General features: G+C 37.5%; 1 protein-coding gene across 1 annotated transcript in view; it reads right to left on the bottom strand.

Annotated features, from left to right (window-relative positions):
* Positions 1 to 4654: 4654 nt before the first annotated feature.
* EXOSC7 (exosome component 7) overlaps positions 4655 to 13171 on the bottom strand; it is a 40235-nt gene continuing 31718 nt past the window's right edge. Inside the window, exons 6-8 of the mRNA XM_031940073.1 lie at positions 7840 to 7963; positions 6928 to 7083; positions 4655 to 4975 (exon numbers count right to left, since the gene is read on the bottom strand). Coding sequence (XP_031795933.1) covers positions 4871 to 4975; positions 6928 to 7083; positions 7840 to 7963 — 385 coding nt within the window. The 3' untranslated portion in view covers positions 4655 to 4870. The remainder of the gene's footprint in view (positions 4976 to 6927; positions 7084 to 7839; positions 7964 to 13171) is intronic.

Here is a 13171-nt window from a genome sequence, read left to right as displayed (position 1 = left end):
GTGTGCGCGCGCACCCATAAGCCAAGCTGGCTGGACGCCGGACCTCTTAGCCCGACTCCTTCCCCCACGGTGGGGCCCTCCCGCCGGGGCCCAAAGGGCTGGACGTCCCGGCGCCCGCCGTGGTATCGCAATCCTCCCCGCGGTCACGTGTGACCGCCCCGCTGCCCCTCGCCACTGCGCCGCCTAGCGCCTCCGTCAGATCCTTCCGTGAGCGCTCCCCGAGCGCTCCTCCTGCCGCTCTTCCTTTCCCTCTTCTCTGATAGCGCCGCAAGGGCGCGTCTCGAGGCCCTTTCCCGCCCCACCCCCTCATTGCTCCCCTGGGGGGTGTCCAGCTTTTCCAGCGGCGCAGAATCAGGAAGGCCCGCATGCGGACCCAGCGTCGGGAGCGGCGTGAGCCTGGGCAAGGCGCTTCACTCTGCCTTCCATTTTACTCAATGCCTTTTTCCATGTGTTTTTAATCACTTGAAAAAAATTTTAATGATATTTTCATAACTTGGCAAGTGTCAGACACAATGAAGCATCTATATAGGCTAGTGGTACTAAACTCACTTAGAAACAGGACAATCTGTAGATAAGCTACCTTATGGAAAGCATGTTGCCCGGTCTAAATGTAGCATCTCTGTTTTATTACTTTCCATGTATTTCCCAATTTTAATCTAGTCCTGATTCACCTGGGGCTGTTGAGGGCCACATGGTGCTCCGTGAGTTGGACACCTCCGACAGAGGATACCCAAGCCACTGCCTAGCCACAAGCTCACGCCGCTGAGCTTACAAGGATGCGAGGCTGCATTTTCGGGGACTGAGTTTAAATGCACTGATCACCAGTAGGGGTAGTTGCAAGGATCTGGTATTTGAAAACTAATGAAATTCATTTAATTGTCTACCTGCACCTAATAATGAAGAAAGTGTTCATCTGTACAAAAAAACAAAAACAAACAAACAAAAAAACCCCAAGCTGCTATTAATTCCCTGAATAAACTAGTGTTTTGGTAAGTTTATGGAAGACTGTCATTTTATGAAATTAAAGATCTATGGAAATAAAGAAGACAACTTATTGTTCAACATTGTTTCCCTCCAGAACTATTTACTATTGCTTTTGGCTGATATTTCATTGTTTTCTCAGTGAAATGCTTATTTACAAGGTTGTAAAAAACAATTCATTTTTTTGGTTGAAAGCAAGGCTCCTCCCTCCTTCCAGGGTCTTTTTTTTTCCCCCCTGAAAGCTTTTATGTCTGTTTAAGAGCTGTAGTAACCATCTATTATTTCCAATAAATGCTTCTCCTCCCATGAAAAGGCTGGGCAAGTTTGTTTTTGTGATGTCATTTAATTCTCTTGGAAAGAAAAATTTTGGGGGGTGTTCTAACTAGAGTCAGACAACCTGGCTTTGCCCCTTAATGCCTGTGGGCAAATCACCAAATCAACCTAGGCCTGTTTCATCATTTGTAAAATGGTGGGATTGGATGAGAATAACCTTAAAGATTCATTCCATCTCTAAACCTATGATCTTTCTACACAAAATCATGCTTTTTACTTCTCCCAGGTGCTAAAAGCCCTCCCTCCTTAAACTGCTTTGCATTTTGTTTGGTAGATATTTTCTTTCTTTTAAATAATAGTTTTTTATTTTCAAAATAAATGCAGAGATAGTTTTCAACATTCACTCTTGCAAAACCTTAAATTCCAAAATTTTCTCCCTCCCCTAGCAGCAAGTAATCCAGTATATGCTAAATACATAAAATTCTTCTATACATTTTTTCTGCATTTATCATGCTGCACAAGAAAAATCAAATCAAAAAGGAAACAAAAAGAGCAAACAAAAAAAAGGTGAAAATAGTATGTTGTGACCCATACTCAGTTCCCAGAAGTCTGCTCTCTGAATGCAGATGGCTTTCTCCATCACAAATCTATTGGAATTTGCCTGAACACTTCATTGTTGAAAAGAGCCACGTCCATCAGAATTGATCATTGCATAATTTTCTTATTGCCATGTACAATATTCTTTTGGTTCTAACTCACTTCAGTTTTCCTAAGCTTTTCTGAAATCTTCCTGTTAATCATTTCTTACAGAATAAAATTCCGTAACATTCATATATCACAAGTTATTCAGCCATTCTCCAACTGATGAGCATCCACTCAGTTTCCAGTTGCATTGTAGTGGTAAGAGCCACTACAATGAGGGCTGCCACAAATACTTTTGCACATGTGGGTCCTTTTCCTAAAGTTCTTTATTATCTCTTTGGAATATAAACCCAGGAGAAATACTGATGGGTCAAAGGGTATGCACAGCTTGATAACTTTCTGAGAATAGTTCCAAATTGCTCTCCAGAATGGTTGGATCCATTCACAGTTCCACCAACATTATATTAGTGTTTCAGTTTTCCCATATCCCCCCTCCAACATTCATCATAATCTTTTTCTGTCAGCTTAGCCAATCTGACAGGTGTGTAGTAATACCTCAGAGTTGTTTTAATTTGCATTTCTCTGATCAATAGTGATTTAGAGCAGCTTTTCATATAACTAGAAATGGTTTGAATGTCTTCATCTGAAAATTGTCCATATCCTTTGACCATTTATCAAATGGAGAGTGGCTTGTATTCCCATAAATTATAGGTTTTGTTTATACAAAAACTCTAATATAATCAAAATTATCCATTTTGCATTTCCTAATGTACTCTAGTTCTTCTTTGACCACAAATTCCTTTCTTCTCCACAGATCTGAGCGATAGACTATCCTTTATTCTTCTCATTTGCTTATAGGATCATTCTCTAAATCAGGAACCCATTTCGACCTTATCTTGGCAGAAAGTAGATATTTTCATATATCGATGAAAGGTGGTATGTTGTAAGTGGACACAGCACTCAGAAGACATGGCTTGGGATACTTATCAGACCTAATTAGCTACATGATTTTGGGTACCTCATTTATTTATCTCTAGAATGCTCTTTTATCTGTGAAAGGAAGGAGGGGAAAGATTGATTCAATGACCTCTAAGCTTCCTTGTCTCTCTGAAGCAATGATCCTGCACTCACATCTCCCTATGGAAAGCCTCCGCTTCCTGCCAATGGAACGGTTTTGTTTTGATGACTGTTCCTCTGACTTAAATGATGTGTTGCTTTGAATAAGACCAGAACATCTGTATTTTCTGTCCTTTGTGGCAGTGAGTTAGCTGGTTAGGGGCGATTGTGGCTCTCTGCTACACAGTTTGCCTAGTTGGAGAATAACTGTAGAAGAATTCAAATATACATCTTAAGATATGAGAATATTTTATGGCCTCAAAAAGGTCTAGTGAAATTAGCTTTTAAAAGTTAGGCAACCAAACGATACAAAATGTCACTAATCCTGCATTAACACAACTGAAGACACTGGAGAAAGAGGTCAACTTCTACCTTATGAAGTGAACATCATTATAAATGTTTGATAGAGTAGTGTTTGTCAGAGGACATAAAGAATATACTCCCCTATAAGTAATAGTCTATTTTTAAGACAGAAAATAGATCCAGACCGCCCAAAACTTAACAGGCAGCTAGCTAGTGGGAGCTAGGACCAGAATCCAGGCAGGTTTCAGATCACAGCCAAGCAAGTGCTGTTTTCTCAAAGCTCTCTACATCAGGGGAGTAACAGATTTGAGGGGCAGGCTGCCGCAGGGCCACCAGATTCCTTAGCCAGGGCTTCAACTCAAAGTGTCACCCATTTAAATCATTGGGTGATAAATTGCTAACTTCTTATTTTGTATGTCTAGATGGGATGCAACTAGCATAGGTGAATCACATCTCTCTCCCATGATTAGTATTTTTTCCCCCAAACATCAGGTTTTGAATACAAAGTTTTGGTAACCTAGTTTTGAATAGAATCTTTTAAATAGAAGAGACTTCAAGAAATTAAACAGCTACTATCTGCTCTTTCCTCCCCACCTTCATATCTCTGGGTAGAATCACACTTGAAAATAAAAGTTGACACAGAATCATAATTTTAAAAATAGCACTTGAAAAATTAACAAAATCTTAAGATGCTACAAGTTATAAAAAAAAAAGAGAAAATTTATAAAACATAATTTTTATAATGTTTTCTAAGAGTCTGGTAGAAACCTAACGTCTTGGTTAAAAGAAATTAGAAACTTTCAGGGTTAAGTGGCTTTTAATGACATTTACCATTTTAAGGGCTGATTCTCGATCTCTTAGGATTCATGGAAAGTAGAATCTAAAAGAACTAGGGTTTTGTCCATGAACTTGTTTTTAAAAATATTTTAAAAATTACATCTCAATAGAAATGGCTTCCTTTATAATCCTAATTTTATTTTATGCATTTATACACATTAGTTTGAGAAGGGCTCCACAGATTTCACTAGATCGTCACAGGGGTCATAACCTAAAATTGGATAAAAAGTCCTGTTCTGAAAGGATTTAGTCAAAAATTTTAAGATTGTGGGGAAAGAGATTCCATAACACAAATAAATGTTCTTGGAATGTCAGTCTGTCAATAAACATTTATTAAGCACCAACTTTATACTAGGCACTTCATGTATGATATGTTATTTCAGATTTACTTTTCAACAGCACAAACCTAGGGCCCCTGTACAAAGGAGAGGCACAGGAATCAATCACTCCTTCAGCAATCACCATTTGTAGGACATGAGAAAGACAAATGTAAAAACAGACATAGCTCTCAAAATTGAATGTTTTATTAAACGTTAAGTCTTTTGCTTGCAACTATTTTTTAAAAAAATGTCAATAACAAACAGCTCAAAAATATACTTTTAATTTTATACATACAAATGCTACAAAGGTCAAGCCTATCTAATAAAAATACATATAAATTTTTGAAGATTTGTTTTTCTTTTTAAAGTCACGACAACCAAGTTAGTTGAAGTATAATTTATCCCAGAAATCCAACTTTTGGTCTCTTGGGTCCCAAATTTTCTTCTTTTTGTAAAATAGTCTGCAAGGAGGCATGTAATACCTTGCCGACTCGTTTTCCAGTCTGCAGAATCAAGATCAAAAAAGCACATAAAACTGTTAGACATAAAACTATTAAGAAAAAATTAATATAGAATGTTTGTCATGTCAATTTATTTTTATTCCCAACTGCTGCAGGCATTTTAAAAAACCTATTAGCATACTAGAATATATATAATTTTATCTGAACAGGAAAACCTTGTTATCCCACACACAGAAAGGAATCTCATAAAGCCAACCTGGGTAAAAGCACTGATAAACATTTTCTTACGCTCAGGAACAAAAGTGCTTTGCTGAGATTGCCTCCTCCTTGAACACTGTAAAAAGGACTCATGAGATAGTTCTGTCATTTGTGGAGAAGACTGAAAATACAGAAAGCCTACAGGACAGAGATCACAGGAACAAGTCCAGAGACAAAGGACCAGGATTTGGGGTAAAGCAAAGAATAAAACTAATAGCAATGGGGCAGGTAACAAATTTCATCACAGGTGGAATGGACTGCTTTAGGGGCCATGGCCTTGGGCCTCACTTGAGGCCTTCCTGATAGAGATCTTTAGGGATTCCCTAATCAGGTCAAAAAAAAAAAAAAAAGGGGGGGGGGTGGCATAATGTCCTGTGAGGTACCTTCTACCTCAGAGACTTACACACACAACCACTAAAGGAATTGGAAAGATGAGGCAGCTAGGTGGCACAGTGAACAGAGCACCAGGCCTGAAATCAGGAGGACCTGAGTTCAAATGTGACCTCAGACACTTAATATTTCCTGGCTATGTGACCCTGGGCAAGTCACTTAACACCAATTGCCTCAAAAAAAAAAAAAAAAAAAAAAATGGAAAGATATAATTTTTATTTCCAAAAGGCATCAATGCCATATAACATGAGGTTAGTCTTGAGACTAAAGGAAGCCATTATAAGACTTTAATGGAATTCTGGATAAAGAAGCATAAAAAGTACATGTCTAAGAAAAGAAGCTGGGGAGGGTGCCTTCAGATGGGAAGCAATTTAGGAATTTGAGTATTTTGCATACTAGGAGATTTAGACAAAATTATCTTTAGATGAATTTTCTTATAGACATTGGTGATTATTGACTTTATGAAAAACAGTATGACACATTAAAAAGTGACACTAAATTATAGGACTAGGATATCTAAAGAGAAGGTCTTTTTATATTTGAAGGACAAGATAAATACATAAACATATCAAGCAATACACACACACAGAGAAACGTATTGCCAAATTAAATTTTCTTTTAAAATTTAAATGATCTCAGAAAAAAAGATAAAGAAGGTAATTGTAATATGTCTGAAAACCTCTCAAGGAAAAGTATTATGGGTATTATGTGAATGAAGAGGCTATTATGATTCTCTGTTTTCATTAAATGTTGATCTCTGGACACATAAAGTATTATTCCCAAGACTGTCAATTTTTTGGCATTCATATGTTTTTACTTCTGAAACATTTGCTTCTTTCACATCCTTAAAGAACTAAGGAGGAGTCAGAGAATGTAGCCATCCTCAAGCATTTTGCCTAGTTCACCCCCTACATCATTTACTCATATAGAAGGAAAAGTAGCAGGACAATTTCAAGACCACAAAATGACAGGATTCAAGGAAATCTTATAAGTCGTCTAACTCCCTTATATTAAATCTAGGAAACTAAGGCCCAAAGTAATCTGCCAAGGCCCTCCAGTTCATTTGCAACAGAGTTGGTACAAGAATCTGGATCACAATCCCCAGGACAATGCTTTGTCTTTGGGGGTGACAAATTATAAAATTCCTATCTAGATCAACAAACAGTCACCAAACACGTGCCAGATCTTTTTCAAAATCTTTATAAGGACACCAAAAGGACAAAATCCTAATTATTCTCAGAGATGGAACACAAAGGTAAAAGAGGAAAAGTTTAGGAATGATATCATCAGTGCTTGTTGGTACAATGCCATGAAATCAGCTTTTTATCCTAATACTTGCTTCTTACCTCCATCATCTCAAATATGCTTTCTGGGTCCAAGCTGCCTTTTCCCACTTTCCTCATACATGTCAGCACCCCCTTGCTGGTCACAGAAACAAGAAGGCTGGCCAAAGAACAAGCCTCCTCCTGAAGAGTAGCATCCACCACGTGCCTATAGCCAATCTGAAATACCAACAAGATTGGACAAACTGGTGAAGAAGGAAGAGTCAACTCGGGTATGTTCAAGCCGAACTTACATACAGGTCAGTATATACAACACTGGGTGAAACAATGAGGAGATAAAAATGCAAAGAAGATGGGGGTCCTCATCCTCAACAAATTTACAAGCTCCAGAGTACCAAAGCAACGTCTTGTTAAAAGAACAGTAGCAGACTTGGTTCATTTTTGTAAGGCTCCAATGATCTACCACAGAGAAGAGGCAGCTACTTCTTGAAAACACCATGCTGCAATCTCCCCAAGCTGGGCTCTACTTCTGATCCATTAGATGAGGTTTTATCCTAACAAAAAGAGGATCTTTTGGCTAATTACGTGAGTAAGAGTATAGCTGATAAGACATAAGGCACCCCCAGACAGAATTTTTGTTGACTCAGTTTTGAAACGTGTTGATTTGATTAAAAAGTATGAACTTGCATGAGACATTTATATTCTATTACCAAAAGTTACATTAAAAACTTCTTTAAAAGCTTATCTTACATTGCTACTAGTATAGAATTCTATTTTGAGTCAATTATTATTATCAAAGGCATTTCTATGTTCTTAGAGTAGCTTTCTTCTACTTAAATTGGAAGCAGTTTCTGTTCCAGACACTGTTCTGTTTCAGGTATTTTTTGGTTCTTAAAAAAAAAAATTGCAGACAAACTCAACATCAATAGAAAAGACATAAAAATAAAACAAACTATATTGAAAAGTTAAACTTACTTTGCTTAAAGTGATGATGCAGGGCACATTCTCTACATTTAATCTAATACAGTCATAAGGGTCATCAGAGAGTTCAATGTCCTTTGATCCCTCTTCATCCTCCAACACTCGGACCTTGGGGATGCTGAGAGATGAGATGAACAACAAAATAAAATGAGGCTTTAAATGCTTTTTCATCTATTTATCACCTGGATCCAGAACTTCAAAAGAAAAATATTCCTTAAGAAGCAACAGCTGATGAGTATTTTTGTCCCACAAATATTGCTGAGATGCTCTCTTTGAATATTCCCTGTCAAAGACAGAAGAACCACTGGCCAAATATCAAGGAGTCTGGCTCGGTGTCTCTGTAAAGAAACATGTTGAAGGGGAACAAAGGCTGCCTATGTGGAAAGGAGCAGAAGGAAGAATTGTAGGGAGATGGGAGAGGACCAGAAATAAATCTTGTAGGGGTGGGCAAGTGAAGAGTGACAAAAAATACATACCAAAAAACCAAAGGACAACTACAACTTCTAGAAGAAAATATACTTTTTTTTTTGACTGACCTAGGCTGTCCATTTAAAAACAAACAACAACAATAACAAAAACTAATACTTTATATTAGGTAGGTATAAAACAAATTTCAAAATATGTATGAAAATTCCAGGTCTTTATCCTGTTCATCAACTCTGGAATGTCACTAAACTATGTAATGTCTAGTTTTGATTTTTTTATTCAGAACAGGAATATCAAGTATTGACAACCCATTCATCTTTTAGATCAGTTTCCTTTATGATCTAAAAGGAATATTTTTAAATGGGGATAGGGATTTTCAGGATCAATAATCATGAAACTCAAAGAAAATATACCTATAGAGAAGCATTAGATTTCTGGAAAAGAATTTAAGTCATCATTTGGAATTATGTATTAATCTTACATCTAAAAAAAACCCTCCCAAAACAAACCCAAAAAAGCCTTCATCCATAGTCTAAGAAACTCTAAAAAAATTTCCATTTCCATTCTTTATCATAATTTTCTGTTATAAGTTATTATATTGTCAATTTTCAGTTGCCTCTAACTCTGTAAACTTATTTGATAACCAACTGATCAAAAAAGCTTTTTTTTTTTTTGGCATATAAAGTTTAGGAGAAAAAACTCTACATGGGTAATTTATAATCTTCTGAAAATGATGGCAAAGATACTAAATGAAATTGAATGGCTTTTAAAATGTGTTTTTGAAGACTGCAATAACATATCACAAAGATTGTGACAGGAATCCAGAGTTGATTCAATATTGATTGAGAAAAGTATAAAGATCATTAATCATGTTAAGTAACAAGGAAGAAAGAAAGGAAAAGAAACCACAAGCATTTATTATAAAGTGCCTATTATCATATGCCTTTGAGTCTCATGACTGGGAGATAGGTGCTATCATTATCTTATTTCATAAATGAGGGAAATTAGATAAACAGAAGTTGGGCAAATTGCCCAAAATCACACAGTAACTGCATTTGAACTCAGGTCCTCCTATGGTCAATCCAGGACTCTATCTACTGTGCCCCAGAACCCCAAACGATTATATAAGCAGATATAGAAAACAGATTGTGACAAGATCTAACATTCATTCCTGTTTAAAAACAAACCATAAAACAGGAATAAGTAGGCTTTTCCTTAATGTGATAAGATGAATAGTATCTTTGTAAAATAAGAGTCAGCACCGGAAATGTAATTAGAGGAGTTTCTAATAAGATAATAAGAAGGATATTCATTATCACTATTTGATATAGTTGTTGAAATATATTAGTTATTTGCAGTAATACAAGAAAAATAAATTGAAAGAATAATTACAGGCAAAGAAGAAACAGAATTAGAACTTTTCACAGATGATACAGGCTTACTTAGAGAAATCTAGAGGATCAGTTAAAAATTAATTGAAACACTAACTTCATCCAGGCTTTTAATATAGAGAATTCACTTAAGTCATCAGCATTTCTATACCTTACCAATAAAATGCAACAGGAAAAGATACAGAAAAATTGCATTAAAAAAAATTTAAGCATGCATAAATTCTTAAGGTGTACTCATCTTGACACATATACGAACTACATGACTACAACAATAAAATACAAATAAAGAAGAGACCTAAGTAAATGGATAAACATCAATTATTCATGAACAGGCTGAAAATTACAATTATTAACTAGCTGATTTACTTATTTAATACTAGGTTTGGGTTTTTTTGTTTGTTTTTTGTTTTTGGTTTAGTCGTTCAGTCAGTTGGATCTGACTTTTCAGGACCCCATTTGGACTTTCCTGGCAGAGATACTGGAGTGATTTGCCACTTTTTTCTCCAGTTCATTTTACAGATGACGAAACTAAGGCAAACAGGCTTAAGTGACATAGCTAATGTCTGACGATAGATTTGAATTCATGAAGATGAGTCTTCCTGACTCCAGGCCTGGCATACTCCATCCACAGTGCCACCTAGTTGTCCCCCCAATACCATACAAGTAATCCCTGAAGGATTACTTAATATAGCTAGGGAAACACAAGAAAAATATCAAAGGATTAAAATGAAAAATAGGGGAAGGGGGCCCAAAATCTCAATATGATACAATGCAGTAATGATCAAAACAATTTGACATTATTTTAAGAAACACAGGTCAATCCATGAAACAAATTCAGTATACTTACAGAAACAACCAAGACAAGATAAATTGGAAATCATCTCATTGTGAAGGCATTTAACATTGAAGAGGTCCAAGAATGACTTTATGCAGAAGGTAGAATATTAGCTGAGATGTGAAGGAAGTCTAAGGAGAGAAAGTATCCTAGACACAGGAGAAATGAAACAGATTTGTTTTTGTTCAAGGAACAGAAAGGAAGTCAAGTCTTTGGACCACAGAGTAAGCAAAAAGAAGAAAGGTACAAGTAGACCGGAAAGATTAGGAAGGACTTTAAAGACACAAGATTTTATATTTGATTCTGGAGGAAAACAGGTGCCAGGAGCAGTGTCTTGAATAGTGGAGTGGCTGGTCAGACCTGCACTATGAGGCATGGAGGACAGACTGGAGTGGGGAAGAACCTCGAGGCAGGCAGCTCTCCGAGCAGCTTCTGTAGTATCTGAATGCAAGGGGACGAGGACCTGCCCCAGGAAGCAAGCAGAGGATCTGGCACCAGACTGCACAGGGGAAGCTGTGAGCAGAGAGAGGATTTCTCTATCTGTGGGAGCAGAAGAGATCCCCAAGCCAAACAATATGCAAGGAGAAGAGAAGGCCCAGGGCAGAGCTCTGGGGGACAGCCATGCAGGACATGGCTGAATGTCCAAGAAGGGAGCCCGAGAAGGAATGGCCTTTCAGATAGGAGTCACAAAGGAGAGCATTTTCAAAGACAAGAGAAAAGAGTATTTTCAAGGAACAGTAGCTGCAACAAGGTGAAGGATGAGCCCTGGGAAAAGGCCACTAGATCTAGCAGTTCTGAAATCAGCGGTAACAGCAGTTTCTATGGAAGAAGGAGATCAGAAACTAAAGAGCTGTTTTAATAAGAGTAACAAGAAAGGAAGTGGTGACACCTACTGTAGATGGTCTTCTGAAGGAGTTTATCCACAAAAGGGTAGGGAGAGAGGGTGAGTAAGGAGGGAGAGAGGGAGAAAAGGGGAGGGAGGAAAGAAGGGAGGGAGAGAGAAGGGGGAGAGAGGGAGGAAGGGAGAGGGAGAAAGAGGAAAAGAGGGAGGGAGAAAGAGGAAAAGAGGGAGGGGCAGAGAGAGAGAGAGGGAGGGAAGAAGATGGGGGGGGTAGAGAACAGCTTGCAGGGATGCAGGGATCAGATAATTAACAAGAAGTAGAGGGAGAATAGCGGAGGGGCAATCTGGGAAATGATCCACCATGACATCACCAGCTGGGAAATGAATGTCACCTAACTCCTGACAGAGAAGCCATGGTTTAGTATACAGCACGAGACATAATTTTTGACATGACATCATGGGAATTTGTTCTGCTCAACTATTTTGTTCCAAGTGTCCTTTTATTAATTTCTTTTGTGGATGAAGGGGTGGTGAGAAAGGAGAAAAACAAATTGATAATCAAAAAAAAAAAATTAAAATAAATGGTGAATGAAATGATTTTCAGATGCAGAAATTTATTTGCTTGACTATACATACTGATTACAAGGGTTTTCTTTTTCTTTCTTTTGTTTTTTACCTCAGAGTCATTATGGGGCAAGAAAGTAGAGTGTTGATGGCATAGATAGAATGCTCATGAAATCTGTAGATGACACAAAGCTGGGAAAGATAGAAACATACCAAAAAGAGAATTTAAATAAATCCTAATATGGTAGAAAACAAACTGAATCTAATATGATAAATGTTCAATCAATTAAATGAAATTAAAATGAAAAAGGCTTGCTTTAAAAAAAAAAAAATCACCTCCTAAGAACAAAATAGGGAAGGCATGTTACGTTTAGATGTCTTTTTAGGTGAAAAAGACTTGGGGATTTTAGTAGGCAGAAATTCAATAAATCAGAATATCCCATTGCTGATTTCTGCTCTCAAGGAATTCAGTCTAATGGGAAGACTGACTTGCACACCACGTACAAACAAGCTCAGGATAAATGCATAGCTCAGAGTACTGTTCTGAACACTGATAAAGTGGTCAGCACCAATGAGCAGAGGCAGCTCTGAGCTCATAAAATAGATTGAAAGGAACTGACTGCAATTATTTAACCTGAAGAAGAGAAGACTCAGAGGAATGTGACAAACACTGAAAGGGCTGTTGTAATTCATATAATAATGACAACACTGTAAACAACTATGCAAGACTTAAGAACTCTGATCATCCCAATGACCAATCATGATTCCAGAGGACCAAATAGGCATGTGGCCCCCATCTTATGATAGAATGATGGGACTAGGGAACAAAAGGAGGCACACACTTTTTGACAGAGCCAGTGTAGAAATTTTTTCCCCCTTTTCTCTTTCCCTCCTCAATTACGAATGGGCTATAGGAAGGAGAAAGCAATTAGCAATAGTGTTGTCCCCTACCCCCCTAAAGAAAAAGAAAAGAGGGGGCATTGAAAAATGTTTAAATGCACAGAAATGGAAGGCAGTCAGAATGAACAATAAAAAACGTAAGAGATTTGCTTGTGTACTATATCTTTTTCTATTCCACTTTATATATGGAAACAGGGATATTATTGGTCTTTGCTAAAATTAGGGGGTGGGGGAAAGATCTTTTATGTAGAAGAGATTAGCCTTGTTCTGTCTGGCTGGAGAGCAGAGGGCACCATTCAGAATGATGCATGGGAGTGAATGAAGTAAAGGGTATACATCCTCAGGAGAACTAGAGGCAAGCATGATTTA

Source organism: Sarcophilus harrisii, chromosome 5 (assembly GCF_902635505.1).
Source record: "Sarcophilus harrisii chromosome 5, mSarHar1.11, whole genome shotgun sequence".
Lineage (NCBI taxonomy): Eukaryota > Metazoa > Chordata > Mammalia > Dasyuromorphia > Dasyuridae > Sarcophilus > Sarcophilus harrisii.
This window is presented reverse-complemented; position numbering and strand designations above follow the sequence as displayed.